The sequence below is a fragment of the Melospiza melodia genome, chromosome 2 (genome assembly GCF_035770615.1).
Source record: "Melospiza melodia melodia isolate bMelMel2 chromosome 2, bMelMel2.pri, whole genome shotgun sequence".
NCBI lineage: Eukaryota > Metazoa > Chordata > Aves > Passeriformes > Passerellidae > Melospiza > Melospiza melodia.
In genome coordinates, this window is record NC_086195.1 from 66,583,129 (window position 1) to 66,610,986 (window position 27,858).

The 27,858-nt window shown below is 38.9% G+C and overlaps 1 protein-coding gene across 1 annotated transcript in view; it reads right to left on the bottom strand.

Annotated features, from left to right (window-relative positions):
- Window positions 1–1,950: 1,950 nt before the first annotated feature.
- The window catches only part of RSF1 (remodeling and spacing factor 1), a 60,779-nt gene continuing 34,871 nt past the window's right edge, over window positions 1,951–27,858 (bottom strand). The window contains exons 6-16 of the mRNA XM_063148708.1: window positions 24,358–26,078; window positions 21,745–21,942; window positions 20,459–20,563; window positions 19,032–19,111; window positions 14,335–14,389; window positions 12,942–13,048; window positions 9,912–9,979; window positions 8,633–8,840; window positions 6,723–6,946; window positions 4,601–4,792; window positions 1,951–2,911 (exon numbers count right to left, since the gene is read on the bottom strand). Of these exons, the coding sequence (XP_063004778.1) occupies window positions 2,337–2,911; window positions 4,601–4,792; window positions 6,723–6,946; window positions 8,633–8,840; window positions 9,912–9,979; window positions 12,942–13,048; window positions 14,335–14,389; window positions 19,032–19,111; window positions 20,459–20,563; window positions 21,745–21,942; window positions 24,358–26,078 (3,533 nt within the window). The 3' untranslated portion in view covers window positions 1,951–2,336. The remainder of the gene's footprint in view (window positions 2,912–4,600; window positions 4,793–6,722; window positions 6,947–8,632; window positions 8,841–9,911; window positions 9,980–12,941; window positions 13,049–14,334; window positions 14,390–19,031; window positions 19,112–20,458; window positions 20,564–21,744; window positions 21,943–24,357; window positions 26,079–27,858) is intronic.

A 27,858-nucleotide genomic window follows, 5' to 3' on the forward strand; every position in this document is an offset into this window, starting at 1 on the left:
TGAAAACATGGCACTGGCAAAACAAATGAGGAACTATAGACTCCACAGAGTTGATGGATGTGAATCAGTTTACATTGCAAAAATTAAAAGAATTTAAAATGCTCAGCAACTACTATCACGGACAAGTGGAAGCCTTATGTTCTTACTTGTTCTAACACACAAGTACATTAGAAGTACTGCATTTATGCATCACCTAGGCAGAGAAAAGCACTAGAGTAGCTTAAAAATGCTACATATGCTTTTAAGAACTCATTCTAAGCTTATGTGGCTCTTTCACCACCCCATTTTAATAATTTAATTGTTAATTGTTAACATCAGTAAGGTAGGAAAACATTTAATCTTTGATGAAATTAAATTGTCATGTAGAGAGTGATTTCTCTTTGTTTTTAATCACAAGCCTGCTTAGCACAGCAGATAATGAGCAAGTTCCATCTTTTTGCATCTTTCTGATCCTAGTTTTATAGCATGATATGTGTACTGCTAGAATCCAAAGGGGTAAAAGTCACAGAGTGGTTCTGACAGACCTCAGGGAGAAAGAGGTGGGGAAACAAAACCAAGATTTTAAAGGCCAGAAGGTAGGTAAAATTTGGATCCAGGTTTTCTAGAGAGGTATTTAGTAAAGGCCTAATGCTGGTTTTAGTACAAGAAAACAGAAGTGCTTAATGATTAACTAGTAAATACAATATAATGGAAGGGAATCAGGTGGGGCAGGAAAGGAGAACTCACTCCTCAGTGGCAGCAGCAGGTTTGGTGCATCCATTGCCGGCAATGGACATAAACACCAGTCAAAAATCCAAATCTCAGAGCAAAAGGATTAACAGATGTGACCTTTTTGGATTTCAACGTTTGGCAGATCTGTTTGAGCTGCCTGTGTCCTATAACATGTACAAATGCTACAGCCTACATCTTAATCAGAGTACAGAGAAAACGGAATGCTCTTGATGTGCCCCATGTTGATTTGGTGGGGTTTTTATTCTTCCAATGTCTTTTTCTTTTCCCCTTGAATAAAAGCACATATCACTTCATGCCTGCTGAAAAGTTGATGAGATGTCTTGGAGTCAAGCGTTTTCTCTCAGAAACTCTGCCTTCTTGAAATCAGTTGGTCACATGGTAGTTATTAAAATGTATTTTAAGAAAATTCTAATGGCCAAAGGCCAACAACTACATTCAAAACCTGCTAATACATCCAGGCAAATAATCAAAACCAAAACAAAAACACACACAAACCCCAAACAGGAAACCTCCAAAAGGAAAACTGTTCCATTTGTTTACTTCAATTTGAAGTAGATATTAAGGGCATGAATGGACCAGTCATGGTTTATTTGAAAATCCCTCCATCCTCTTATGCACTGTCATTCTGTGGTCAATGCCGTTTGTACAAACACATTTTGTTCAGAATACTCCAACTGGTTATGAAACTCACGTGGCCAGGCAGCAACTGCAGGGTTCTTTTGTCTGTAAAAGTCTGCAGTGCTTACAGACTTACTTGACATCAAAACGTCCTCCCTCTAGACACTGTGCACTGAAGGCCATCTGATGAACTGTGCATGAGATCACTTTAGAAATTCATGGCTAAAGTGTTTCGACTGTCAAAAACTTCATTACAGTACACTTCACTGTACAAACATTTTAAAGGATGTTTATTAGGAAAGTCTGCAAGTCATAATGAATAGCAGAGTTCTTGTTTATGGTACCTTCTTGGCCTCTAATAATTCTGTTTGCCTCCAGTATTAAAATCAAACTGCTTCCATGAAGGTGATTACTAAAATGAGCTATGGTATGTTAACCTACAACTCACAAAATGCGACAGTACAGACATTAATTTTGCTTTTAACTGTCTGTTAAGTTGTAATCTAAGTTGTGAACATTTAAATATAATATATATTTCATATGAAAAAGCTAAAGCACAAGTGCTTCTGCACCACCCCCTCCCATCCCCCCACCCCCTGAGCCAAACCCACCCCAGTTCCGGTTTGGGCCCTGACTGATTTGGAATGCTTTCTTAGGCCACCCATTTCCACAAATTTGTATGCACTCAGGAAATATAAAGTCAAAAATATACAAATCTCTTGTTGTTATAAGGTTTTTGTGAGTGAAATTACCCAGGACCATGGACTTGGAAGAAGAAGGGGGGGGGTAAGAGAGGGAATTTACAGCAATTCATCTTCAAAGTTTAAAACTGGTCACTTCACAGAAAGACTGCAGGACTGGTGAAATTCTTGCTTCTAGAAAGTGATACTGTAGTGGAGAATTTTCTAGGAAAAATAAAACAACTTTTAATAACTGGCCCGCTGGTATGAGCTACCGTGGAATAAATTAGCACAAAAATGGAAGTCTTATAACTGTTCACTGTTACAGACGTAATCAACAAGGTCAGTCACTCTCAAAAGTTCATCTTCATCTTCCTCTGGCCCTACCGCTTCCTGCCCACTGCCTGTCCCATTGGGCGCCAGGCTGGCGCTGGCTGTGCTGTCCTTGGGGGCCTGGGTCTTCTCACCTGGCTTGCCAATCAAGTTCTCAATGGTTTTCCCTGGGCTCTGTCCGTTGGTGGAAGGCAAGTCCACCAGGCTGTAGTCCAAAGGGCTCTCTACTTTCCCTACATTATCAAAGTCATCTTCGTCATCGCTCTCTATTCGGTAGCAGTGCTTCTTGGGGTTGTCTGGGGGGGCTTGTGCTGCTGGCAGCTTCTCTGTGGGAGCGGGGGTTTCTGCGTCGTCGTTGGCGTTCTCGCACGCATCCTCCTCGTCGGTCTCAATTCGATTCAGGCGTTTGCGGACAGGCTTCCCTTCTTCCTCCTCATCCTCTCCTTCTTCCTCGGAATAGTCATCTGTACTTCGCCGACGTTTTCGAATCAATCGCTTGGACTCCTTTGTGGATTCATCATCTTCAGAGTTTTTAGATGTGTAGCTCTCTGGAAGAAGCAGCAGACTTAGAGCCATTAGCAAATCTCAGTGCAACATTTATTGTTCATCTTTCACACTCACCAACAAGACAGCCTTCTGAGCACACACATTTCTGTCTCCTTCCCCAGGTTCCCCAACCAAGCCAAAAGGCTTGCATTCTTTATAATTTTTAAATTAACTTTTAACGTAGCAAGTATTAATCATTTATGGATATTCTGTTTCCAATCTGAGGAGTACCAGAGGCTTTGGAAGTAGGTATGCTCTTCCCTAAAACTGGTAACTCCATGCTGGGAATGACACAGAACTGCACCCCTCATCTCATTGTATGCACTTTATTTGTACCCTGACAGGAACTCAGAACCCAAATAATGGCTGCTCTATCATAAAATTCACATATCTACACACACACACATACACAAAGCTGTACTATACCCCTGCCACCTCCAAATTATATACAATTTCTTCTCTTAATGGGAGGCTTTGTGTTTTGGCATATTGGAATACTGCCCACACCCTGACAGCCTTTACACTCATCTTTGGTGGCTGTGGTGAAAAAAGATGGAAACTGAAAAATCAAATGGCAAATATAATTTCTTGTCTCTTTGTGATTCCCATTAGAAATCATGGGAATTTTCATTTTAAAGCGTATTATTTAATGTAGGTTTAAGTTGATTGAGACTGTCAGTGTTCCTCTATTTTTAAAGTAATTACAATTCCAGTAACACTGTTATGTGTTTTATGATATACTGTGGGAACTGTGTGACAGTGCTGGAAAGGTGCCAAATGGTGCTGATTTTAATATACAGAAAGCCAATACTTAAAATACCTGAGGAAGTGGGACTTCATGAAGAAAAGACAACGTGAATCAGAGAATGTTTAAAGCCACTAGTGCTGGTAAAAAAAGCTACCACAGAGCCTGAGAAGAGGCTGCATTGAAGATCATGTTTTTGAGACACTACAGACTTGCATCACATACTTGTTTCCCTTCACCTAGAAGATACTCTACCACTCTGTAATCTCAGGAGAGCCCTTCCAAAACTGAGGCACTCAGGGAGCCAAGGACAGCTCATTTTCTGAGGAAGCCTGGTATCCATCGCAACTTGCACCGCTCAGCATTTGGAAAGCCAGAGCGAAGGTCTGATAATCCAGGCCCCCACAATCCAAAACAGCCAAAGTCTGTGGCTGATTTTGTAAAAGCTAATTAATTATAAATCACAAAGCACACCAACCACTCATGGTGTGCCTGACATTAGTGAGAGAGGCTTCCTCTGCCCTTGGTACAGCTCCTTAAACAGGAGATGGAACGGGTCTGAACCACCAGCACAAAAACAGTCAGGGCACCAGTGGCAATGCCCTTCCTCTTACATACGAGAATCTTTTGAGGCTGGTGGGATGCAGCTTTGTAACCTCTTAACAAAAAAATGCTGAAACAGCTGTATTACTGCCAATTTTCGAATCCCAACACTCTGTGTCAGGCAGAAAATTCAGACTTGGAAGTCAGGATGAGGGGCAATGATAAATTTGAGAAGTGACTCAGTGCATCATAAAATACCAGTGGGTTTCAGAAGGAAAGTTTCTGAGAAACATCAAAGAACTCTAGAAAGACAATTCTCTGAAATCTTGGAATTACATAACTTTCCCTTTGTGCTGATGCTGACATACACATGCTCCTGGAAGTGTTGGACTGTTTATTTTACCTTCACTATCTGAAGTGGAGAGCCTGCGTTTATGAACTCTTCTCAACTCCTTCCCATATCGGACACTTTTCTGTGAGCCATCACTTTCTGAATCTTCCTTATAATTGACTTGTCTCTTCTGATTCCTTCTTGATCTTCTCCTCCTAGTTTCCAGGTAATCATCATCACTGTAATCTGTGTAATCACCACTCTCTGTATGGAACAAAACAGTGATGTGCATTAGTCCATCAAAGCAAAACTGCATCACATAAAAAAATGAGGTAAGTTTCCTAATTCAGATAGTTTCCCTATGGTGTTTTTGTTGCTCCATCTCTACTGGTGTCAGACATCTCTACAACTCCTGACAGTGGAAACAACCTTACTGGTAAGTGGAGCTGATGGCACACATTACCAGTGCCTCCAGAGAGTCTGTTCTGCTTTTAAATTTTAAATAATGTGTACTCTATTAGAAGACTTTTAAGAACAGGTAGATGAAAAATGACTGACAAGAGGAAACTCCAAGATCAGAGTTACATAAGTTAACAACAAAAACCAGTTTCACTCAATCGTGGGTTTGCTTAAAACAGAAACCATACAGAAGAAACTTACCACCAATCACAGTTCTTCCTGCACCAGTCTACTGCAGCTAGAGTCTTCAAAAATTAAATTTATTTACATCAGTTGAAAATAGCCTCAAATCAACTTCATCTGCTTTTCACTGTGCTATGCCAGAACCATTATCCCAAGATACATTTCTATAAAAGTCACACACTATTTCTAAGTTAGAGATTGACATGAGCCACAGAACAAAGTGGCATGCTCTTTACTTCCTAAAATATTAGACAAAGAAACAGAGCAAGTCAGCAAGAACAACCAGTTTCAGAAAGAAATTCCATCTCTGGAGACTGAAAATAAAGCCTCTTGCAGGGCACCTGATTTTCTTAGCTGAAAACAGGGTTAAAGCAAGATCTTGATGGACAATAATGAGGGTAAGAGAGAAAGAGAAACATGCAGTTCACATTATACTTTAGATATATATGGAATGATACAGGAATCAGTTGATTTTATCACAGATATGTGTCCACCAGTTCTTGTGCATTACAGAACAAATAAGCAATCTCTTTAGACTTCTGTCAGTATCTTTATTGATAAGAGCTTATGATCAGTGCAATGATGCATTGAGGACAAGGAGATAACATTCACTATAATCACTCCTATATTTGTTTTCATCTGTCCATGTATGAACCTTTCTTTTGGAAATCAGTATTCCAAACCAATTTACTCCAACATGTCCACCATCCATAATCTAGACAGACAGATAAAACACTGGTAACCTAACACACGCTGCAGTAAGTTAACACTCCAGTATTGTTAGAACCTTAAATTCACTATAAGAGTGAGAAAAAATGAGTGCTTATGCATATGGCACTTTCTAGTCTGTGTCTCAAATGAAGCAGAAACAAGGAGGACAGTCTTCAGAGAAAGATGCTGATCATGAAGAGTTTATGTCGTGCACAGGTACTATTCTCACAATTCAACCCATGCCAACAGAAAATGAAGTAGTTGAAGGACAAGTAGAATAACATGAATTATTAGGTTCTCTTGTGATGCAAGTTACTAAAGACTTTAAGGATAATTTTAGGAGAAAGAGATTCAAGGTGTTATTCTTTGCTTTCAAGCCTCCCAGAAAACACAAAATGCCATACAACTGAAGCTTTCTTCCATAAAAGTGATGGAAAATGTTTCTTTCTGAATCTTTTTCATAGCTGTGTTCAGAAGGTCTTCTACTAGCTATAAAGAAGCACACTTTTGTCTCCATCCTCTTTCCTATAATCCTGTGCCAAACATGAGAGGTAGTAGAGGTAGCTGCAACTATGCACAATGGTGGCCTCTAGAATCATAGCACAAGCATTTATTTAAATACATCATTACCTAGAAATGTCAAGAACCTAGTGCTCAATATCAGTTTCCTGAAAAATACTGACAGCAGAACAAGTAGCAAACTGCTTCACAGCAGAGATGACATCTGACTTGACCAAAGCAAGCAAACAAGCTAGTCAAGTCGTGACAGAAGCTCAGACTGCCCTTCTCTCTCTCTCTTCAGAACAGAGTATTTAAAATATCAAAGATTGCTTGTACTCACCAGACTCTCTACTTGAATTGTCCTCAGACTCTTCATCTTCATCATCTTCAGAGTATTTTTTCTTGACTGTTTTCCTTCGTAACCGCCTGCTTTGCCTCATGGGCCTGGAGAGGTGTCGCCTGGATATGCGGGCGCAGAACTCGGAGTCACTGTCCTCGTTTGATGGTGGGTCATCTTCACTTTCATCCAGATTTTCTTCTGATACAACAAACTCATCCTGAGATCTGTTCAAAGGAAAACCCCAGACAACAGAGCTAGGTGTTACAACCAGAGGATTGAACTAGTACTTGTATTTTACAAGCAAATGGTAAGTACCATTTTACACAAAACAAAAAAAGCACAAATCTTATAATAAGGAGCAAAGACCCAGAGAGAGCAAGCTGCCATCACTGACATGAGGTTTCAGCTGTGCATTTGGGACATGGTGCTATAGTGCATGACATTACACAGCACACTACAACAGCAGGTGGATATAAACACTCTGTCAAACCAACACTGCAGGTGGCATTAACACAGGACAGATTCTAGAGTGTTCATATTGTTCATTGCAATGTAATGTCTGCACAGCAGTAACTGTGGAGGGAAAAAGCCACCAACAATGTTCTAGCAAAGGTGACCTTCCCTTTACAAACCCAGAACTGTCCCACACAATTTCTGAGAATTAGAATATTGTGTCTTTATACAAAACTATGGCTCTAATGCAAAACATGCACCTCACAACCTTATAAGCTCATAACATTCCCATAATTTCAAGTGAGTCAGGCTTTTTTAAAAACCATTGAACACTGAAGGTACACAGTCACTTGCATTTGGCTGCCAGCTAAATCTAAATTCCAGTGTAAGATCCAGAAGGCCCTAAGCAGAGGATGGAGTTGGAAATGCATGAGCAGACTTTAACAGATCAATGCACTATTAATTCTGTGACATTTCCACAAGCTACACTCATTGATTGGAAATTTCCAGCATGTGTAGCTCAATTATTCAGGGTGCCAATGAAATGTCCTTAGCATAGTCACAGGTGAAAAACAAAGCTCAAAATTTGCATTTATCTTGTATAGATTTTCCATACACTTAGTAAATTGAGTCAATGATTGGTGTAAAGCTTTAGAAGTTGCTGGTAAAGAGCCTACAACCTCATGCCTGCTTTATTATGTAGCTTCATTAAGGCAAAAAGTTAATCTAAAATTATCAGTTTTTTTAACATCAGTAATTGCCCAGACTGAATGAGGAGAAATTCTGTGGAAAGTGAGTTTCAGTCAGCCAAGAGCAATGACATGCATTTGTTTTTTACAGTATAAGCCATTTCTTTGACTGTTTTCAAAATCTACCTCCTACAGAGCAGCAATCAAGAACTAATTTCAGAATCTGCCTGATAGGTTTTGTATGCTCCAAATAATGAAAATTTTCCTCTTCCAATTTCTAAATAACGACCAGGCCAAAAAAATCCTACAAAATAGGAATTTTCAACTCTAATTTTTAAAAGGGAACAGTCTCATTTTAGCTACATTTTTGTTACAGATTTCTGCTTGACAGTCACATCAACCAGAGAACTGAGCCCACCTAGCTGCTTCACCAACAGAAGCCTGTAGTAAGGCCTCAAACATCACAGTCTGGTTTACAGCATGTATTAGGCTTAAAATACAGATTGGATGATGTCAGCACATGGATCCAGAATGCAGTTTTTCCAGTACAATGTTCCCTAGGCCAGGAGGAGTCCATGGTAGGGGGTTTGGAACTTTAAGGTCCCTTTCAACCCAAACCATTCTAACATTCTCTGACTTTTACTGGCAATGTACAGTGCCATTCCAGCACTGGGAACATGCTCCTGATGGTCATTTCAGGGGCAGTCCAGAGTCACAGAAGCCTGCAGAGGTCAGTGACTTGTGGTGGAAGTTAAATTGCAGACCTACCCATCACTGATCTTGAATTCATCCTCACTCTCTTCTTCATCCATGTTACTGTCACTATCCAAGTCATTTAGTCGCCGTCGTTTCTTGCGTCGCGCTGCAGCAGCCCTTTGTGGTCGCTTGTTCTCCTTCCTTTCTTCCTCGAGGATTGTGGAAATGTCTTTCCCACGGTGACCTGTGATATTTGACATGTCTTTGCCTCTGCCAATGCCTGAATTCAGTAAGAGAAAGGGGAAACAATAACAAGTTTATTTTCTTGTTTAACTTTCTACAGATCTTTCTTGCACATGCCTACCTTCAGTTTATTTTCTGTCAAGCAGAGTATTTTCTTGTCAAGCAAGACTATGTCCAGAGTCTTGCTCTGACATACACAGCCCAGCTGCGGTCACTTGGAAATACTGAGGTGCATGCAGAAGGTCATGGTTAAGTGTCTGCATTCTAACACTCAACCCCAAACCACACTATTACCATGCCAGTGCCTTTTGAGAGGGAAATTATCAGAAAATACACATTTTTCATAATGCTGAATATCCTTCTTAGGAGATGAAGGGTTTGAGTTGTGATTTGGCCAAGAAGTGGGGTTTCTGAAAAGGAGTTTTAGTGTTGAGATTTAGTTATGTTTACTGTAATGAACCTTGTTTTAAACACCCACAGATTTTCAGATTGTCTGCCTACATCCACGAGCTTCTGAAACCGGTGAGTGTCTGGCGATGCCACAGGCCAAATAGCTGAGGGACAATGTTTCATGGCTGTTTTCTTCAGGCAAGTTAAGGTGATGCAGAAGCACAAATCCACCTCCATCCCTCTCAGATAGTGCTGAAGATCTCTGGTTTGGTCCCATGTTGCCTTAACGGCAACAAAGAACAGAATTTCACTTTTTATGGTGTTCAGATAACAAGTGCTAATAGAGCTGAATGAATATTAAGACAATTTCCTACACCCAGACTTTTAGGGTGTCCAACTGCAGACCAATTTGTGAGTCCTCTTTTTACAGGGCACAAATGTCAATAGCACTGCTGCCATTTCAATCTCAAATCCAAAACGTATTCATTACATATATAAAAACCTGCACAGGCTAGATTTAACTATCAACTTTTACTAATCTTCTTACATCTTTTGGCAGCATGGGATGGCCACTCCAAAATACAGCAGTAAAAAAATACCCCTGGCAAACTACAGAGTTTAAAGGGAGAGTTATATTTATTGCTTCTCATATCAAAATTAATTTGCTCTCCATCTCCATCCCCACTGCAGTGCAAAACAAGTAACATAAGAAACATACCTCCTCCATCAGCCTCCTTGATATCATCTTCAATTGCCTCATCAATTGCCTCATCAAATTCATCAAACCTAAAAATAACAGCTTCCATTTACCACTTTGAAGTGAACCTTAATTAAAGCGTTACAAAAACATACCTCAAAAATCTGAAGAAATTACACTGCATAGAGTGGGCTGGATATATATATTTAACTGAAATAATGGGGCAGATTTTTTTTTAAATGGCTATTTTATTATCAAAATTGTGTTTCTTACTTCTACTTGCCTGAGGATTATTTACCATTGTCTGTCTTACTACTGAGTTACATGAACAGAAATCCCCTCCCATTTTACACAATAGGCCTCTGAATTTAAACAAATATAATCTGAAAATTCTTTAAAATGGTTTCAATAGCATTTTCATACAAAGTATTCACCATTTTTCCACAATTTTTATTAATTACATTAGCTCTACCAACCTTCAAAACAGCCTGAGAATCATCTACTAAACTCAATGTACAACTCTTTTTTTCTGTCCACATTTTCCTTCAGAACTGATTGCACATAGCTGCTTTCTACTCTTAAAGCTCATGATACTTTGTGGATCTGCAACATTCTAAGCTGAACAGATAAAATAAAACACAAAGTTCCTCATAAATCTACATAAGTAAGTTGTAATGCAATGTTACATAACTGAATAGACAAACAAAAGCAGTCTTTGAATCTGCTTGTCCTGCAACAGCTTTTATAAAACTGCATAAACCTCGGCACCCTGAATAGCTCATTTAAAGAGAAGTGCAAACTGAGGAAAAAAGATCCAATCCTTTCAACACAGATGACCTCAGTTTGTTTCTTCTGTTATGAATTCAAATTCCATAAAAAAGGATTGTTACCTGTTCATAAAAATAGATGCTTTGAGCTCCAACATGCAAAAGTACAAATTTTATTAACTATATAGAAAAGATTTTTTATTTAGATGCAAATTCTTCTTCTCATTTTTTTAACAGGTATTTGTTGTATTTTTTTCAGATACAGACAACTAACAACTGGACAATATGTTCATTAAAGATTCCACTTCTCAGTCATGAAAGAAAGATTACAGTTATATTTACCTTGGTCCTCCATAGAAACCTCTGGTAGTACAAGAAAAAAATATATTTTTTACTTTACTCTGTATTCCAATAGTAGGCATAAAACACTTTCTCCTTTAAAAATAAGGTGATGGACTTCTGATATCTTTATATTCCTTAGGAACAATTGCATGCCACTCTCAAGGCTGCTTTACCCAGCAAGGAAATAACTCTGAAATTATTCCAGCAATTAGATTAGTTCCACATTACTCAAACACTGTTTTCCCTCCAAATAGCTAAAAAAAATCCTCTTTAAAATGTGAGAAATCACTTAATGGTTTCAAACCACTGCTAACAAATAACCTGAGCTCAGACAAGGGTGAGCTGACAGCTGCTTGTCCATTAGGTGTAATGGAACATAATTTCTTCTGCTGCTGCTTGATTCATGATGCAGATTATTGCTAACTTGTTCATGAGAGGACTCAACAGAAGAGTGATACAAAGGGATTACAGATCCCTTAGAGAACCAGGATGCTCCACAATACAGATCTCTTTCCCAGTGGAATAAGACTTTAAGCATTTATTTTCCTCTGCTGTCACAGCTTTCAGTGACACCAGTGGAACTTCACTGCAGACATGTAAATTTGACACACTGATATGTGTAATATTTTCACCAGCTCAAACTTATGTGTATGATGTGGTCTGTAAGAAATGTTATCACTTTTTATCAGAAGACTGATTTTTCTGGAACATTACATTCAATAAAAATTTACTGTCATTGCACAACATGAGTCCTGCTGAAGTTGTGCCACACACACCCTACAGGAAGGGGTTTTTTCTTCCTGGTCAGATGCTGCCTGAGCTGGCATTAACATAACAGCAGATCTGTGTAGTCTTGCCTGTAGCACAACATTCCATACAGGAATGCTTGATTTCCCAAAGCAGCAATGGCATTTTCATTAGTGTAACTTTTCCTGTTCATTCAAAAAGTTACCAAAATTCAACAGCTAAGCAAAGTCAGACAGAGTGCTCTGACCAGGCTGGAAAACCCAGCCTATGCAAATGCCATGCCTCTCCTCAGCAGCCAAACCAGGTTGACTATAAATCAAATGATGGTTGTTGTTGGAAAGTTTGTTATTCTAGTATTGGAATGTTAGTTTTTGATAATAAAAGTTCACAAAGAGCTACTGCTGGAAAGATAGAGGGTTTTTTTTTTTTTTTTTTTTAATATTCCTAATGCATCTAGGACAAACCACCACAATCTCTCAGGCAACCACATCATTTTCTAATCCCAAGGGCATTTTACCTGCCTGGTGGACTGAAGATGATACAGAGTGTCACAAGGTATTATTTAGAAAGCAGTTTATAAAAACAACTTGGTAATACACTGAGAACAAAAGCTGTAATTAAAATCATGCTGCATTTTGAAAACCTTAGTGACCTATCCTATTTTCAGAATGCAGAATCTTGGCACTTTCATTTACTAATTGCATTTTGGTCAAAATTTCTCTAAAGAGTTACATATTTCTCTAAAGAGTTTCATTTTTAGACGCACTGTATGATAATTACATTGTAAGTTTCATAACCCTTTCTTGTAAGGATGGTCTAAGGTGGGGAGGGGAAGAGAGCAAGGAATTGAAGGCCTTTCGAGACACAAGCAGAAGTCTCCCGTGCTAGAGAAAGGAAAGGTTTAATTCACCTGCTTTAACTCACTCCAGAAACTGCAGTAGTATCAAAACCTTCTCCAGTACTCCTGAACAAAACACCATATACATTTTCATTTTTTTAATGCATCACCCTTCACTATATCACCTTATGCTCTCACAACCACTGAGCATAACCCATATTCAGAGGAAAGAACAAAGACACTTTAGTTGGGCTTCTCTGTTAAATATAGAAGTTTACATGAGGAGTGGTGGGATGATTCAGAAATGAAACAACAGTATGACTTTTGCTGTACAAGATATTTTAACAAACTGCTGACCTGTAGCTTATGCACTTGCGGGTTCTGGTAGATCTCCTTTCAAGTTTCGATTTGGGCTTTTTGGAATCTTTCTTCTTTTCTTCCTGACCTTCAGGTATTTCTGGCTCCTGTTCAGATAAGACAGAAGTGTCAAAAGAGCATTATCTCCTCCTTCCCTTCATACTCATTATAACTGAATTTGTAATACAGATTTTTCCTTCTGTCTAGAAAGCTCATATGTCCAACCCATGACATTTTAACTTGTAATATAGTGACCTATTACAGCAGTTCAGGTGAATTTCCACATTTTGCCCTTTCAGGCTACATAACTTTCCAAACACAGACTTTATAAGGGTTCAGGCTATTGGAACATTGTCTTTATGCTGCAATGCTGAGATCATGCCTCGGGTGATACTCCTAGGACTAGTGAATGCGGCAGCTGAACAAACTGTGGCCACCACCTCTACATACTGAGCACAGGGATTCCTTTACACAGTGAAGTTTCAATAAAGTTTAATGCAGATTAGTTTTATTACATTGTTTGCAAATTATTAATTTTAAAGCAAAATAATCAGCCCCGAGGCTGCATTTTTCAAATATCTGCTTTCAGCCATAGATTCTTTGGCAAGTTTGTAAAATCTGAAATTGTTTTTCTGTTGTTCAAAGACAGGGAGAAGAAGCTGGCCTTGTTACAGCCAGGCAGAGTGGAAAGTCAATGTTTAAAATGAACAAAAGTTCCATTTTGAACTGCAAAGAACAGATTATATCATTCCAGATGAAAGCATTTGGCTAACACTTCAAGAGACTTGCTTTAGTGTATTTAAGTGAGAAGAGGCTGTTCTTCATGTGAATCAAAGCATTTTTCCTCTTTTCTCAAGGGAAACCATACAAAAGCATCTGGCAATGAAATGCTGAATGTTTACAGTTCTTAATCACGTGACCTTATCCACTCATTGAATGCAAATGCTGTGTGGCCTAGAGACATTACACATTCCCTCTGAATCATAAGCCAGAAACATTTGTTTCCATCAGTTCCAAAGGAAAGCCATGACAATTAGCTTAGACCTAGGTAACTGCACAGCAAACACCAGAGCTAAATAACTGCTTCCCACCTTTACAAACTACTGAATGTTGAGCACTCAACTCAAAATCCAACTGTAATGGGCAGGGAGGCAGTCCTGCAATCCCTCACTGGGAGAGGACTCTGGGTGGCATCAGTGGCTCTGATAAACACCATAAAGTTCCCTTGGTTTCTCTACTATATTCAGTCTAAAATGAAGAGTCTAGAATTATTTCTGATCTCTATATAGATTGATGTTTCTTTCCAAGATGCTACTAGCACCTCTGCCACAGCACTGAGAGATGACAAGTTTGGAAAATAAAGCAATAATACCACAGAGACACACTAGCTTACCTGAGGTGGAATGATGTTCTCAATACTGATACCCACGTACACCAATCGCTCTTTTCTTGAGGAGAGAAAGAAAATGAAAATAAGCTTACAGAAAGTCTGCAGATATCTAAAATAAAGCTATAATTAGCACCATTTGAAGTTCTTACTAGGCAGAAGCATCCCAAGAGGATGTTCCAAGTGAAAAATTACTGAAAATTTGGATTATATGCTAATTCTCATGTGATTACATTTTTCTGCGTGTATAATGTAAGAGATTTGCGAATATGTTCTGACAATCAACAGTACTTGAAGACTGTGGGCAGGCACCACAGAAATTATTGAATTTGGGGTATAAAAAGCAAGCAAAAAACCGACTGAAAAATATTAATGCTGTGATGAAGATTATGTTGTCAGATCTGTAACTACCACCAATCGTGAAGGTGATGAAAGATAAAATGGGAATTCAGAATCATACTGAACTGGAAAAAATATGTAAACATAGAATGCAATCCAAAATGGATAAATGCCAGATATTAGACCCAAGCAGAAGAACCAACTCTAGAAACACCAGGGGACAAGTAACTACCTACAGAGCAATTCTTTGCCAGAGAAGAACAGCCTGAGCAAAGATCAGCAGAATCAAACCGCTGCTCAAAGAACTATGATGACAGATGTGCAAATAGGACAACAGCTGACAGGACACCTTGAAGGACACCTGCCATGGCAGTCAGTCCTGTTCACACCTGGCTGGAGCACTTAGAGCCATCTGGGCACCACACAATCTCCAAGAAACATGTGATCCAGCTGAAGAGTTCAGAGCCAGCCAGTGGGAGCTACTGGAGGGCAGCAGACACACCCTATAGAGAAGGGCTGAAAAAACAGGATGGATCAGTGTAGAGAACACTTGACCAAAGATGGGAGACAGAGAAGTACCCAAATACAGAACTCTCTTCTAAGGAGAAGCAGGCTGTCCTCCTTGTCAACAATGTGTTACAGGATTAAATCTACAGAAGCAAAATTCAGTTTAGATTTAGCTTTCTTCAACACAGACATTCTGCATCATATGAACTGCCTCAGGGACAACTCAGGCTCCTGAAGGACACAAGTCTTCTCTAAGTCCTATTGTATCTGCCAGTCTAACTAGAGATGGGTTTTCTAACACTTCACAAGCAGCACTTCATGCTGATCTTCATGCTGCTGAACAGAACTTCCAAAGAACAGTCTCTGAGGAAGAACAGCCAGGTACTAGTGCAGACTAGGATGCGTAACCAAACTCCCATCACCACAGGTCCCTAGCTAGTAGCTTTTTTCCAGGAAAACAAGGGGCAATTTAAAGACATTAAGAGCACAATGAAAGTTGGTGGCATTTACTGGTTTCTGGAAGGACTCTGGATTTTTTAACTGAAGTTAAAAAATCAGACTATTTAAGTTACAGTGAGTGCTCATATTAGCCTGTCACTTTACACTTGAGTTGCAACAGGACACATCATGCACATAACTGCAACAATGCCCACGACATATATTAATTTCAGCTATGTTTACTTCATTGTGTTATGTTTTGCAAATAATAGTATCTATGTTTAAAAATTTTGTTTCCAAAAATTTCATTAAGTTCTAAAGAATGTAAGTAAATTTTCAAAGTCCTCTGAGTAGTCTTCTGCACTTTCTAGCATAATACTCTTAAATAAAATGAACAAGCACAGTTCCTAAAGTAATACTTACAAAGAGTAAAAATGGATTTTAGGTTGTGTTACAGGTAAAAAGACTGTGGACTTCAAAAACTTGGTATCGTTATGCCTACTGAAATGACTGGCTGTCTATACAAGGAATTGGTTTTGCATCCTAACATAAATATTCCTACATGACAAATGAAAAGAAATCCTCATCCACCTGGGCATCATTAAATTGGTTGGATGAGGAGGAAGGATGCTGTGCAAAATCACTATGCCCTTGAAAATTAATTAAAATAACATTTTAAGGCAAGGAATACAATTACAGAAATGAGAAAGGAACTAGAAGTGCAAACATTTTAGTATTCAGCAAGTTTTTTTGATGGTTTACTCAATTTCTTATTTCTGTAATGCAAAATATCAAGAGACAAGAGATGAGAAAAATTAATCTATTTTTAATCATGATCAGCAAAGTCTTCCAGTCCTGCTGTTCTTCTCCCTGGCTTGAGTATACACTACTTAAGAACTGCAGCAAATGGAACGGACAATCCTGCTGAGGTCAAGGTCTTGAAATGAAATACGGAACTGTATCGAATGAATTCTTTATTCCTTGTATGGCAGATAGGAGTTCAAGACTTTAGCCAAGAGTTTAAACATTTGAACCAAGACATCTCCAAGGGCAGCAGTAGATAAGTACTGGATGGTTATAACATCTTCCTAGGCAAATTCAAGACAACATTTTATCTCAATTACGTGGCTGCCAAAATTGCTGCAGGGAAGTCATGAAAGTGTGTATGAAAGCAAGTACTCCACCTGGTTTAGCCTGGGAGAATTAGACAAGTAGTTCCTAGAGGGATTTTCCATCAAGAAGTCTCAGAGTATCTAACATGGATTAAAAGGGAGATCCCAGAAGGCTTTAATGTCCATTCCCTCCAGCTGGTGGTAGGACATGATTATAGAAATTAGGTCTGTACGTGAGAAACCTGAAATTCAGCCAGGTTGTTGTGGTAGCACCTTGAATTCATAAACAGAAAAAGGGTGGGGGAAAAGGTATAATTTCATCCATGTATTTGTAAATCAACAGGAAACCTGAAGGTTTCATTTTAAAAATCAGTGACATAACAGTTTGGGGATGTGCAAGCACACAGCTGTGCAGCTGAATCAGCCTCAGATAGATTCCTGAGAGCTGGAAAGAGCACAACATCACTACTTCAGAAAGCATGACAGCAACACTGATTCAAAGAACCTATTAGGTAGACAGATCCATAATGACAGAGTTGGATTTCTTCTCTTTCCCAAAAAGACACCAACCACACAGTGAGTTTTCAGAGATACTGCATTCAAGTATGTCTGTGCCCCAAGCAACCAACCTGCTTTAACTTATACACTGAGCTGTAATAACAAGTCTAATTTCCTCTGGCATTATGATTCTTCAGCCTTTTTACCTTATTATTTGCAACAATACAGCATTAAGTTGGAAGACTTCAATATTCAACGATTGCATTATGAAGTCTATTATAACTCAGTTTTATGGCATACATTATAAAGCATTAGGTTCATTTGGTATGAGGATGATCAAACTGTAAAACAGTTATTAAACAGATGTTTCAGACACTGAAAACTGCTATGACATCAACTGTATGCTCTCCTGTTGCTCTCAGAACATTGTGTTTTTATGCAACACTGGTGATTTCAAGAAAGCAAGACAGACTGGCAAAAGCTAGCATTCCATGTAATGTTTGCCAGCAGAATATTTACTGAAGTAGGTCCAAAAATACTATTCACTAATAAAGAGTACTCCCACCATAAAGCAAAGCAACAGAGTTCCTGTGTGTCCCATATTTCTGCACAGATGGAGGCTGTGTATTTGCTGGAGTTCACTCATAAAAATAGCTGATAGTTTCATTCCCACAGCTATAAATTCAGCACAATTGGCAATGGATAATTTCACCACAGTATGATCTAGATACACACTGAGCAGAAGTAGTAACATCAGGAACAGTTGGTACTTGATCTGTCACTATCATTGTTGCTGTTGCAATAACAAACAGATTTGAAGAAAGCTGAAAGCAGACACAGACTGTGCTCCCATCTTCCCAGCACTGACTCACTACATCTCATATAATATTACAGTCTCTGCCACAAATATAAGCCTGCACAATTACTTTCTTTAAAAGGGCCTCACCTTCTGGTGAAATTTGCCTTTTAAGATAAAATTAATGCAAAGTTTTGTTTAATAATGCATACAGACGTTATTAAATTCTGCAAAATACTCAATATTATGTCCTAAAAAGTATAAATTATGCAGAATGTGTTTCATGTCCCTCATTTCTAGGTCTGAAAACTGCCAACAGAATGTTCCAACTGTTAGGCTGTTGTTCCTAAATACAGTAAACATGTTTGCATTTAGCCTTTGGTAAAGGCAGGGGTGGACAGCTGGTCAGCATGCCAAGATTGTGGGTTGCATGGGCAATTCCCTGAAGAGTTGAAGTTGATGATCCTTGTGGGCCCCTTCCAAGTCAGAATATGCTGTGACTGTGAAACTCCACTGACCCACTGCCCTACAGCAGTTGCTGCATAATCTTGTACATTAGGCAGAGTTTAACAGGATCTAAAGTAACAACTCTCAAATCCCACAATAATCTGGATGACTTCTGGAGCAAAGTCAAGACTTAAACTTGCTTACAGCAGGAATTCCATAGATGACTGACAGTCAGCTGAACCAGTGCTGGAAACCCTTAAACTATTGGTACAAGAAAGTCAAATCTGTGTTCAGGCACTTTAATCAAATTTTAGTACAAATGTATTTGCTTACCTTTTCCAGTTATTTCCCCCCTTCTTACAAGCTGTCAGCTTGTAAGAAGGGGGGAAGTAACTGGAGTTATTTCCCAGCACTGAGCCAGCAATAATCAGTGGGAAGTCAAAATTGGTGTTACCAATTCCCAGTCTCATCACTGCATTTCTCCCTAGCCCCAGTTATCTTGATGCTTGCTCAATTATTACCACCCCCAGCAGAGCACTGCCGTGAGTGCATCCAAACAACAGTACCTGCGTTCTGCACGCTCCTTCTTTTTTAAGACCACATCCAGATCTTGTAATTGCTCCTCTAATTTCTCACAGAGTAATTTCTAAAGGAAGGAAACACAGTATTAGTTTATTTCACAACCAATTTTCACACTGAAGTAACATTCAGACTCTTCATTCACTCAGACTGTATCTGGAAGAAGCCTTGCTACTGGAGGCTCCTCTTCAATGAACAAGACTTTACAATAAAGCCTGTCTTTTTGAAACATGAGCTCCACCATCAAGTCAAGGCTGGATGAGACTTTGAGCAACCTGGTCTAGTGGAAGGTGTCCCTGCTCATGGTAAAGGAGGTTGAAACTAGATGAGTTCAGTGGGCACTGCAGCAAAAAGCAGAAATACACTTTAGGATAATTTCCTTATCAAATACTCAAGGAGCTGTAAGCAAAAAATGACTTTTAATGGACAAATTGTGCCTTAGTCCATGTTAATGCCCTCATTATACTATTTCCAAGGGTGCTCCTCACCCTTTTACAAACTGTCATTTTTCATACTGAAGAATACTTTAATAGCAACAAAACAAGGAAAAGCTATAACTAAAAGTGTAAAGAAAACATTCTTACATATTCAAAATGATCACTGCTTAAAAACACTCCTCAGAAGACAACTAAACCCAGCACCAAACAGAGTCATCTCGCATCATGCTCAATATCTCTAGCTTACTGTCAGGCAACAGCCCTTTTGGCACAGAGTTTCTCTAAAACCAAGGAAGGGGGTTGGGATCTGGCAGATTATTCTGAAAATGTGTACAAATGGTTTCCTATTAATTTAACAAGAGCAGCATCACACACTTTCTGCTTATCCTCCCAAGTACCAACCTTGCTTCTAACCTTGGAATAAGATTTGATACTTGTCTATTACTTGACTAGAACAACCCTGGCTTTCCTATCAGAGACAAAGTATACCCTGAGATTCATCAGTAACAGCAGTTTTCTCTAACCAGCTTCTGAGCAAATGTCTCTGAAGAAGGAATAACACTTCAGAAACAGCTGCTTGCTCGGGCTACTGATCCATCCCTTGTTGCCTATTGCTCTTGCCTCCCGGACAATAACTTAAATGCTTCTTTTGGGAAAATTTAAGACATTGTATCTTTAATACTGTACTAGTCTTGTGATTTAATCAAAGATGGGAGATAATCAGTGTGACTGGAGATTCCCATCTAAAAATCAGCAACACACAGTCACTCATCACTAGCAGAACTAAGAAAGAGAAGACCATGTCACAAATTCAGTTTCACTAATGGACGGGAGGGAAGATCAGCAGTGCTAGCATTCATCCCAGTCTATTTGTTAACAGGCAAAAAAGATTATAGAAAGGACTTGTTAAAGTCCCAGCCAATCTCCCCAACCACAAGGGAACTGCAAGGAAGACTGAAGTCACACAGGAACCGTACATGCTGGCAAGGTGGGCAGAACCACTCTCCATCAGGGATGATCATCAGCGGAGGGCGAAGGCAGGCTGTGTGGTAGCCGCTGTCACAAGAGTCACACAACAAAATCTGTGCAAACAAAACATGTCATGAGTATCTTTTGGCACTCACATGTAACAAGCTCCACAAATATTTCCCCAGCCAACACAGAAGTGTTTGGACTGTGCCAAAACAAAAAAAAAAAAGCCCTGTATCACTTATCCTGTACCACACTTCCAGGGCCAGGACGTTTTTCATGGAGAAGTTTATTTATCACGGTTTTCCACGCTAACACCACATTTCCTCTTACTGTATTTTCTCAGTCTTTAGTACTACTGGACTGTGTAGACTACATGCCCTTAGTGTAGAAGCTGGTAACGCTTTCCAGATCCTAGAATAAGTGGAAAACTCCATCTGAACAAGATATGTTTTCCCTGTGCTCTCTTATGCAGGAAACCTGGCCTTTTTTTCTCAGTCAGGATAACTTTATGACCTGGGCAGCAGGAACAAAGTCTTGCAGGCTCACAAGGCATCCACAACTAGGCAACTACTAAAAGTTCATACTTAGCTGGGTAAAATTTGAGATATCCTTTTGCATAAAACTTGAGAACAAAGCTGGCACAAGCTGTGTGTATATCTACTGAAATACTTATCTCTAACATCCTAAAGGACAAACTTTCTCTCAGCTATGTCAGGAGATCTGTCAAACACCCAAGAGTGGGCTTCTTTTCTGGATTCAGGACTGCACATGATGATTTCCTAGATAAACAGAGGAATTCATGACAGCATCTACCCCAAATAAGTAAGAACCACAAGAGATAGCAAAATCTTGTGATCTGTCTGGGATTTCACTGTACTCAGTCCTCAGGGTGAGATGCAGCTACATCCAATGAAGATGATTATGCAGCTGTGTGGCTATGCCACTGATGCCTTGTAAAGGAGACATCACACTGATGGGGTTCTTTTTAATGTTGCCTCCTCTGTATTCATTGCAACTGCAGGCATAACCTCAAAGGGTCACCCAGAGTGACTGCCAATGGGCTAAGGTGTGTTACACCCTGTAAAAGATGCTATTTTTGTTTTGGCAAACAGGAAAAATAACTTCCCTCCTTATTCAAGGTAACTCATGTACTCCTGAGTTTACCAGCTAGAAACTAGAAGACACACTCCTACATATGGCCACCCTGAAGGATGACTTGCCTTCAGACACCATCAAAGCCAATCCACCAAATCTGACACAACAACCCACAGAAGCTTTCCCCAAATCCTACCAGTTCGGGATGATTGGGAAGGCCACACTTCTTGCAGGGTTCATCGTCATCAGCAGGTGGAGCTTCTTCTTCCTCCTCTTCCTCCTCTTCTTCCTCCTCCTCAGAGTTTTTTTCACTCTCAGAGTCCTCAGTCTCTTCATTACTTGAGTATTTCCACCTGCCACGTGTCCGCGTACCCGTCCACCGAACTTTGCTTCTCTATGAGACACCATTTCAAAGAAAAAACACAAAAAGAGGCCCACAGAGTTTCTTCCTAGATCTTAAAAAAATATTTGCCTCCAGATTAAAACGATTCATTTCAGTCAGAATAGCTGCAGTAAATTTACAGCAGAGCATTTCAACGAATATGTTGTCTTCCCAAGATCCTTAAAATGCAACCATATAAAGAGGAAAAAATTGCATCTATGCGCAGAAAGAAATTTTCAAGTAAGATTTAAAAGTAGGAAGACAAATTTTTCCACTCAGACCATTTTCTTCTACTTTGACAATGCCAAATTCATAGTGAACATGGTAAACTCCACACTTAAACTTGCTGACTTTTTCATGATAACTTGCTTCAACCCAAAGAGAATCTTTTTTTTTTCCTCCCACCTGCCTCCCAAAGACTTTATGCATTTTATTTTACCTTGGAAAATGTGTTTGTTTCTGAAATAAGATCACTACACCTTTTAAGTGCATAACTTCTATCTAGGTCTCCTTTCACATTTATACTTCTTCATTCTTTTCCTTAACTGAAAACATGATTCAGTTGGTGATTCTTTTTTTGCTAATCAAAGGGGCATCTACCCCCTTCCATCATATACCATATTATGAATTAAAATATTTTGAATATATATATTATCATATTTTGAATAAAAAACAGGTTTCAATTAAAATTCAGAAGACTATTCTGAATTACTTAAACTACTTTGTGCAACTAAGATATTTTAGATTTAAATCAACATGTCAAACAGAAGAAACTTTTCTTCCCATTGACTGACTTGTGTCTCACACCCATCATTCTCTCACAACTCATCACCCCCTTCCCACAGACACTGAAAATGGAAAATAATTTTTCCAGCTTTTTAATTAAATATATTTTTTGGATTTTGACTAAATTATTCACAGACCTGAATAAGCTGAATAAACTAAAATGCCCCAAATAGTCTATTTCTCCTGCAGGATGGACTTGTACCAAAGCAGTAATTGTCATATTGGTAAAATTTTGTTTCAGGTTCTTAGCATCAGTTTCTACCTGTTTAGAAATTTTACTGTTACTTAAGCTTTACTAGCAAAGGTACTTGAAATCCATTACAGAGTCTCAGTTTAGGCTATGGATTCATCATACAGCATCATAACTTCAAATCAGTTTTTATAAGACCCATCTTTACAAAGAAAAGGAACCCCAAGACAAAAAGTAAGCAATTAAAGATCCTGATGTTCTTCATCCTGTTTAAATGACAGACACTTAACAGCCTCAAACTTCTTCCTCTATCATAACTATTTTAAAATTAAACATCTTTAGATCTCTTGCTCTTTCACAAATAGAAATCAAGTTAAAACACTTAAAATACCTGTAGCAACAGTACCTCAAAATACTAATAACTTTCAGGACTTACAATCCCTCTTACTTTCACATGTTTTCTTTTTTATTTAAAATCTTCAAATGAAAAATTTGGTTTTCATTTCCCTGTGCGTGGGACAGCATTTTTCAGTATAGATGTTACCATTCACTGAAAAATCAAGTGTTTGTTCATTTTATTAAGGTTATTCAACACATCAGTATGTAAAAAACTTTCTTCAACATTCTAAGTAATAGAATGCTTTGGGAAAACTACATCAGTCAAAAATATGTTTCCATGGAAAATTAATAAGATTTTACAAGTTGATTTTAAAAAGTGCACTTAAAAAATATAAACTCATAACGCATCTTTTGTTTTGTGCTGCACATCCAGAGAAAACAGAAGATAAATTAATAAAGGGTTATTTATAAATACACAGTCTCAGAAGCACACCATACAAATCTGGATCTGTGATATATTTACATCATGTACTTTTAAAGATCTCTTCTGCATAAACAGAAGTTAATATGAAACAAAATCCTGTACTCACATTAAAATGTGTAGGACATATACGAGAAAAGCTAAATTATATCATGAATTCACCACAACAATATCTTTAGCTTCACTTAGAAACAGAAGTCATAATATTTTTATTCTTCCCCATCTGTTGGCTCCTTTTTAGCTTATGATCATTCTGGCCAACCAGACACCAACAAGAATCCATCTAGTAAATCCAGAGGGTTACAAGTCTCTATTCAGCCACACAGACAGACAGACTCACACCTGATCATGTCATTTTTTAGAAGCATTCACTCAGGTTGATTTGGTCTACTTAGGCTGGTTTAAGTGACAGATTTATTAACTGTCAAAGTTCATAAAAAAGAAATAGATATTAGCACTCTCTTAGGGGGTGTTTTTAAATTGGTTGAGCTCATTAACTGATTGCAAAGCTAGTTTCTTGCAAAAGCTGACCAAAGGAACATAATCCTCAGTATTCCTATGTAAGAGTATATTCTCCTTATAGATAAGACTGGGGGTTTTCTTTACTCACAAGTAATAAAACTGTATTTACCTTGTTAACTTTAGAATTTGTCTCCTTCTCTTGTTTTTTTGCATCTTCCTTTCGTTCTGGTTTTTGTGCTGCTGCAGGTTTCTCCTCTTCCTCTTCAGCTCGCTTCTTCTCAGGCTTCTGATCCCGAGTCTCCACAACTTTCGGAGTAGGCTTGGATATTCTCGGTGAGCGCCTTAACGTGCGGCCAATGCTGACCTCTTCTGGCGGTGTTTCTGTCTTTCTCTTCCGACTAGAGATCCGGATTGTTAATTTAATTCCTTCTTTTTGTCTTTCAGAAGTTATTTCTTTATTTTCTGTTGCACAGGTTTCTTCTTCAGAAACTAGCTTATATTTAAATTTGCTTTTAGGTACTGGAGATTCCTTTTTACTCTCTGAGGAGTCCTCTGGATTAGATGCACGGGCATCATCTAATCTATCTGGCTCTGTTTGGGCAGCTTCTGGCTCTTCCTCTTGTTTGTCTGGGCTGGATTTTTCTTCTACTTTGCTCTCCTCAGGTAGAGCCATTTTACTATCAGAGTCCTCCTTTTCTGGAACAGGTTTCTCTACTGTAACAGGTGAAGTGGATGCAGGAGGTGTCTCAGCAGCTTTTGGAGAGTCGTTTTTCTCCTCAGGCTCATCTTTACTTTTCAAAGTCTCTTCATCAGCCAGTGCAAGCTTAGGCAGTTCTGCAGGAGCAGATGCATTTGGGGACATCTCTAGCTTCTCTGAACATTCTTTGGGTGGTGGCATGCTGTCATTTCTGAGATCAGTGGCTTGTTTCTCTTCAGTTGTTTTGGCACAGTCTTCAGAGTTTGAAGCCTCTTCTGCTACCGTCTCAGCAGTTGTGCTGTCAAGGGACTCTTTTTCCACAGGACTAGATTCCTCCTTTGAAGGCACTTTCTGATTAGAAACCTCAGAGACCACAGCCCCGATCTCTTTCAGCACAGTTACTGCGTTTTTCTCAATCTCACATGCTTTTATAACAGAATTTAGGGAGTCTGATACTTTTTCCCCGCTTTTTCCATTTTTCTCCTTTAATGAAGTGCTGTCTTCCATAGCACTAGCACAGTGCTCTGACTTACTATTTTGTATGACACTTGGGGTTATTTTTTCACAGCTAACCTCTCCATTTACTAGCACTTTCCCATCAGGACATAGAGCAGTAATGGTAGGGACTCTCTTAAAAGCTTCTTCTTCTGGTTTCCCTTCTTCCTTCAAGACATCCTTTGTTGGAGTCACACATTTACACAGGGGCCCTTTTATTGGACTGTCATAGTCATCTGTCAGTTTGATCTCTCGCTTCTTAAGTGGTATTTTTGCCTGTTGGTCATTTTTAAGTTTTTCACTTTCTTCCACAGATTTCTCCACAATTTCTTGTGGAGTTTTGACATTAACACAAAATTCTAACCTCTCTGGCTCATGAACTGCTATTTTGTCCATACAGCTTTTCACTTCTTTTAGGTCTTTGGGTTCTGTTTTGTTTTCCTTCACCTCTACTTTAACAGGCTTGACATTTTCCTTAAAGGAGTCACTTTCTTCCTTGACAGTTTGCTTTTCTTCATTGTGTTCTGAAGGCTTTTCTAATTTCACTATTACTGGCAGTTTTATAATTTCTTTTTCTTCCACTTTCTCAATTTTAAGTGCATTTTCATCTTCTTTGACCACAGGAGGAGGAAGGCTTTCCGATTCCACTGACTGTTCCTCTACCTCCTCTTTTTCTTCTTTGATTTTCAATTGATTTTCTGTTGACAGAGAAAAACAGCTAAGAAACAACCAAAGGACCTATAGGATTACAGAGAACTTCATCAAAACAGAGGCATACGTAAAAAACCCAACAGCCCAAGTTGCACAAAGGACTCTTCTCTTACTGAATTAGTAGAAATCTAGCTTGTCTAACACTGTCATTAAACAAGTGGGCTGACAATTTTTAGCTATAGAACAAGTCTTCAGTCTAGCTGTATATCAAGATAAACCTAAATTTCAGAAGCCAGCAGCAGAACTCTGGATTTATCCTTCCTTCAACACACATCTCAGTCCCTTCTTCAGTATTACCACAATACTTCCAGAGGATACATAAAATCTAGGCGGAGGCATGAAATCTCACTTGAGTCTCTGGGCTATTTCAGAAAACAGAACATGGTGTAAGATTCCATGGCCTTCAAGAAAAATTCCTCAGAGAAACAAGTCCCTTGTTTATACATGTTTTTATTTCAAGATACACTAACCTATTGTATTTCAACAATGTCTTTTCGGACAAAAGACATTCGGTATTATGGCTTACGGCAAAATTCACCCAGGTTCTCCAGGCAATGACTACATCTCCTACATGCAGACAATATTCTACCCTCACTTCATCTGCAGTTTTTAAAACAAGCAATGAATAGTAGCATATCCCAGCAAACCTGCAGAGCTTAAAGAATCAGGTTATTCAACTTTGCTAACTCAGATTTAGATCATTAGGGCCTGAAGTACAGTTCCAGCATTTAGAATAAACCATACAGCTATTTTGTCACTATGCACTTCAGCTTGTTATTTATTTTTACCACAGCCTCTTGATACTTCAGGGTTTTGTATTTTAACAATATCATTTTGTGTCAGCCAGATACAGTACTAATTAGAAGAAGCAAATACAATAGCACTGTATATACCAGAACAGCAGCTCCTGCCACCCGGAAGACGCTTTTGCAGGCATGCCACAACTGCAAACAAAAAGATTTTTTTTTCCCCTTCTAGCTCACCCCTCTCCAACTGAGCTAGCGCAGGTTTTTTTGCATGATGAGAGCTTCTGAATGTGGTTAAAAATATACAAGGGAAAGGACATGACAGCTAATGATTACATCGAAGAAATTAAGCATTTTAGAAAAGAACAGTGAGGAGGAATTCACAGATCTTCTATTTTCAAATACAAGACATGTATCCAGGTAAGCCTCAGTATCAGTACAGTAAAGATGCATCTCTAAGGCTCCAGAAGTGGCAAGGTGCTCTAGAGGTGCGCATTTTGAAGGCTCAAGACCGGGTTTTCCCCCTTCAGAGAAGTGATGCCCATTCAGAGCCCCTATAATTGCCTCTGCAAAGATATTTGTCTGTAGCAGTGAGAATGAGGTATTTTCTCTGTGTCCAAGTTCTCCCACTTTTCCTCTATCTCTGTCTGTCTAAACTTTGCTCAGCCATTTCTTCCCATCACCTACAGCTCTCTCCCAAACTTCATTAAGGATCACCAGAATCCCAAAACCTCTCCATACCAAAAATCAACAGATGTTCTATAGTTTAACTCCCTGAACTAATCACAAAACCTTTCACATATACACAAAGTGACTCAGTCAACGCACAAGCTCTCCTAATGCTACCAGAGTCAGTCAGGCCAGTAAACACGTAAGCATTGGGTTAGGTTACCATGTATTTGCATGTACTAATTCAAAGATTTGTGGAAAATGGCCAAAGCCAACAAGTGTCAGGCCTTCCTGCATATTTTCCCCACCTCTTAATAGGGCCTTCAGTGCAATCCCTGGACTACAAGGAGGA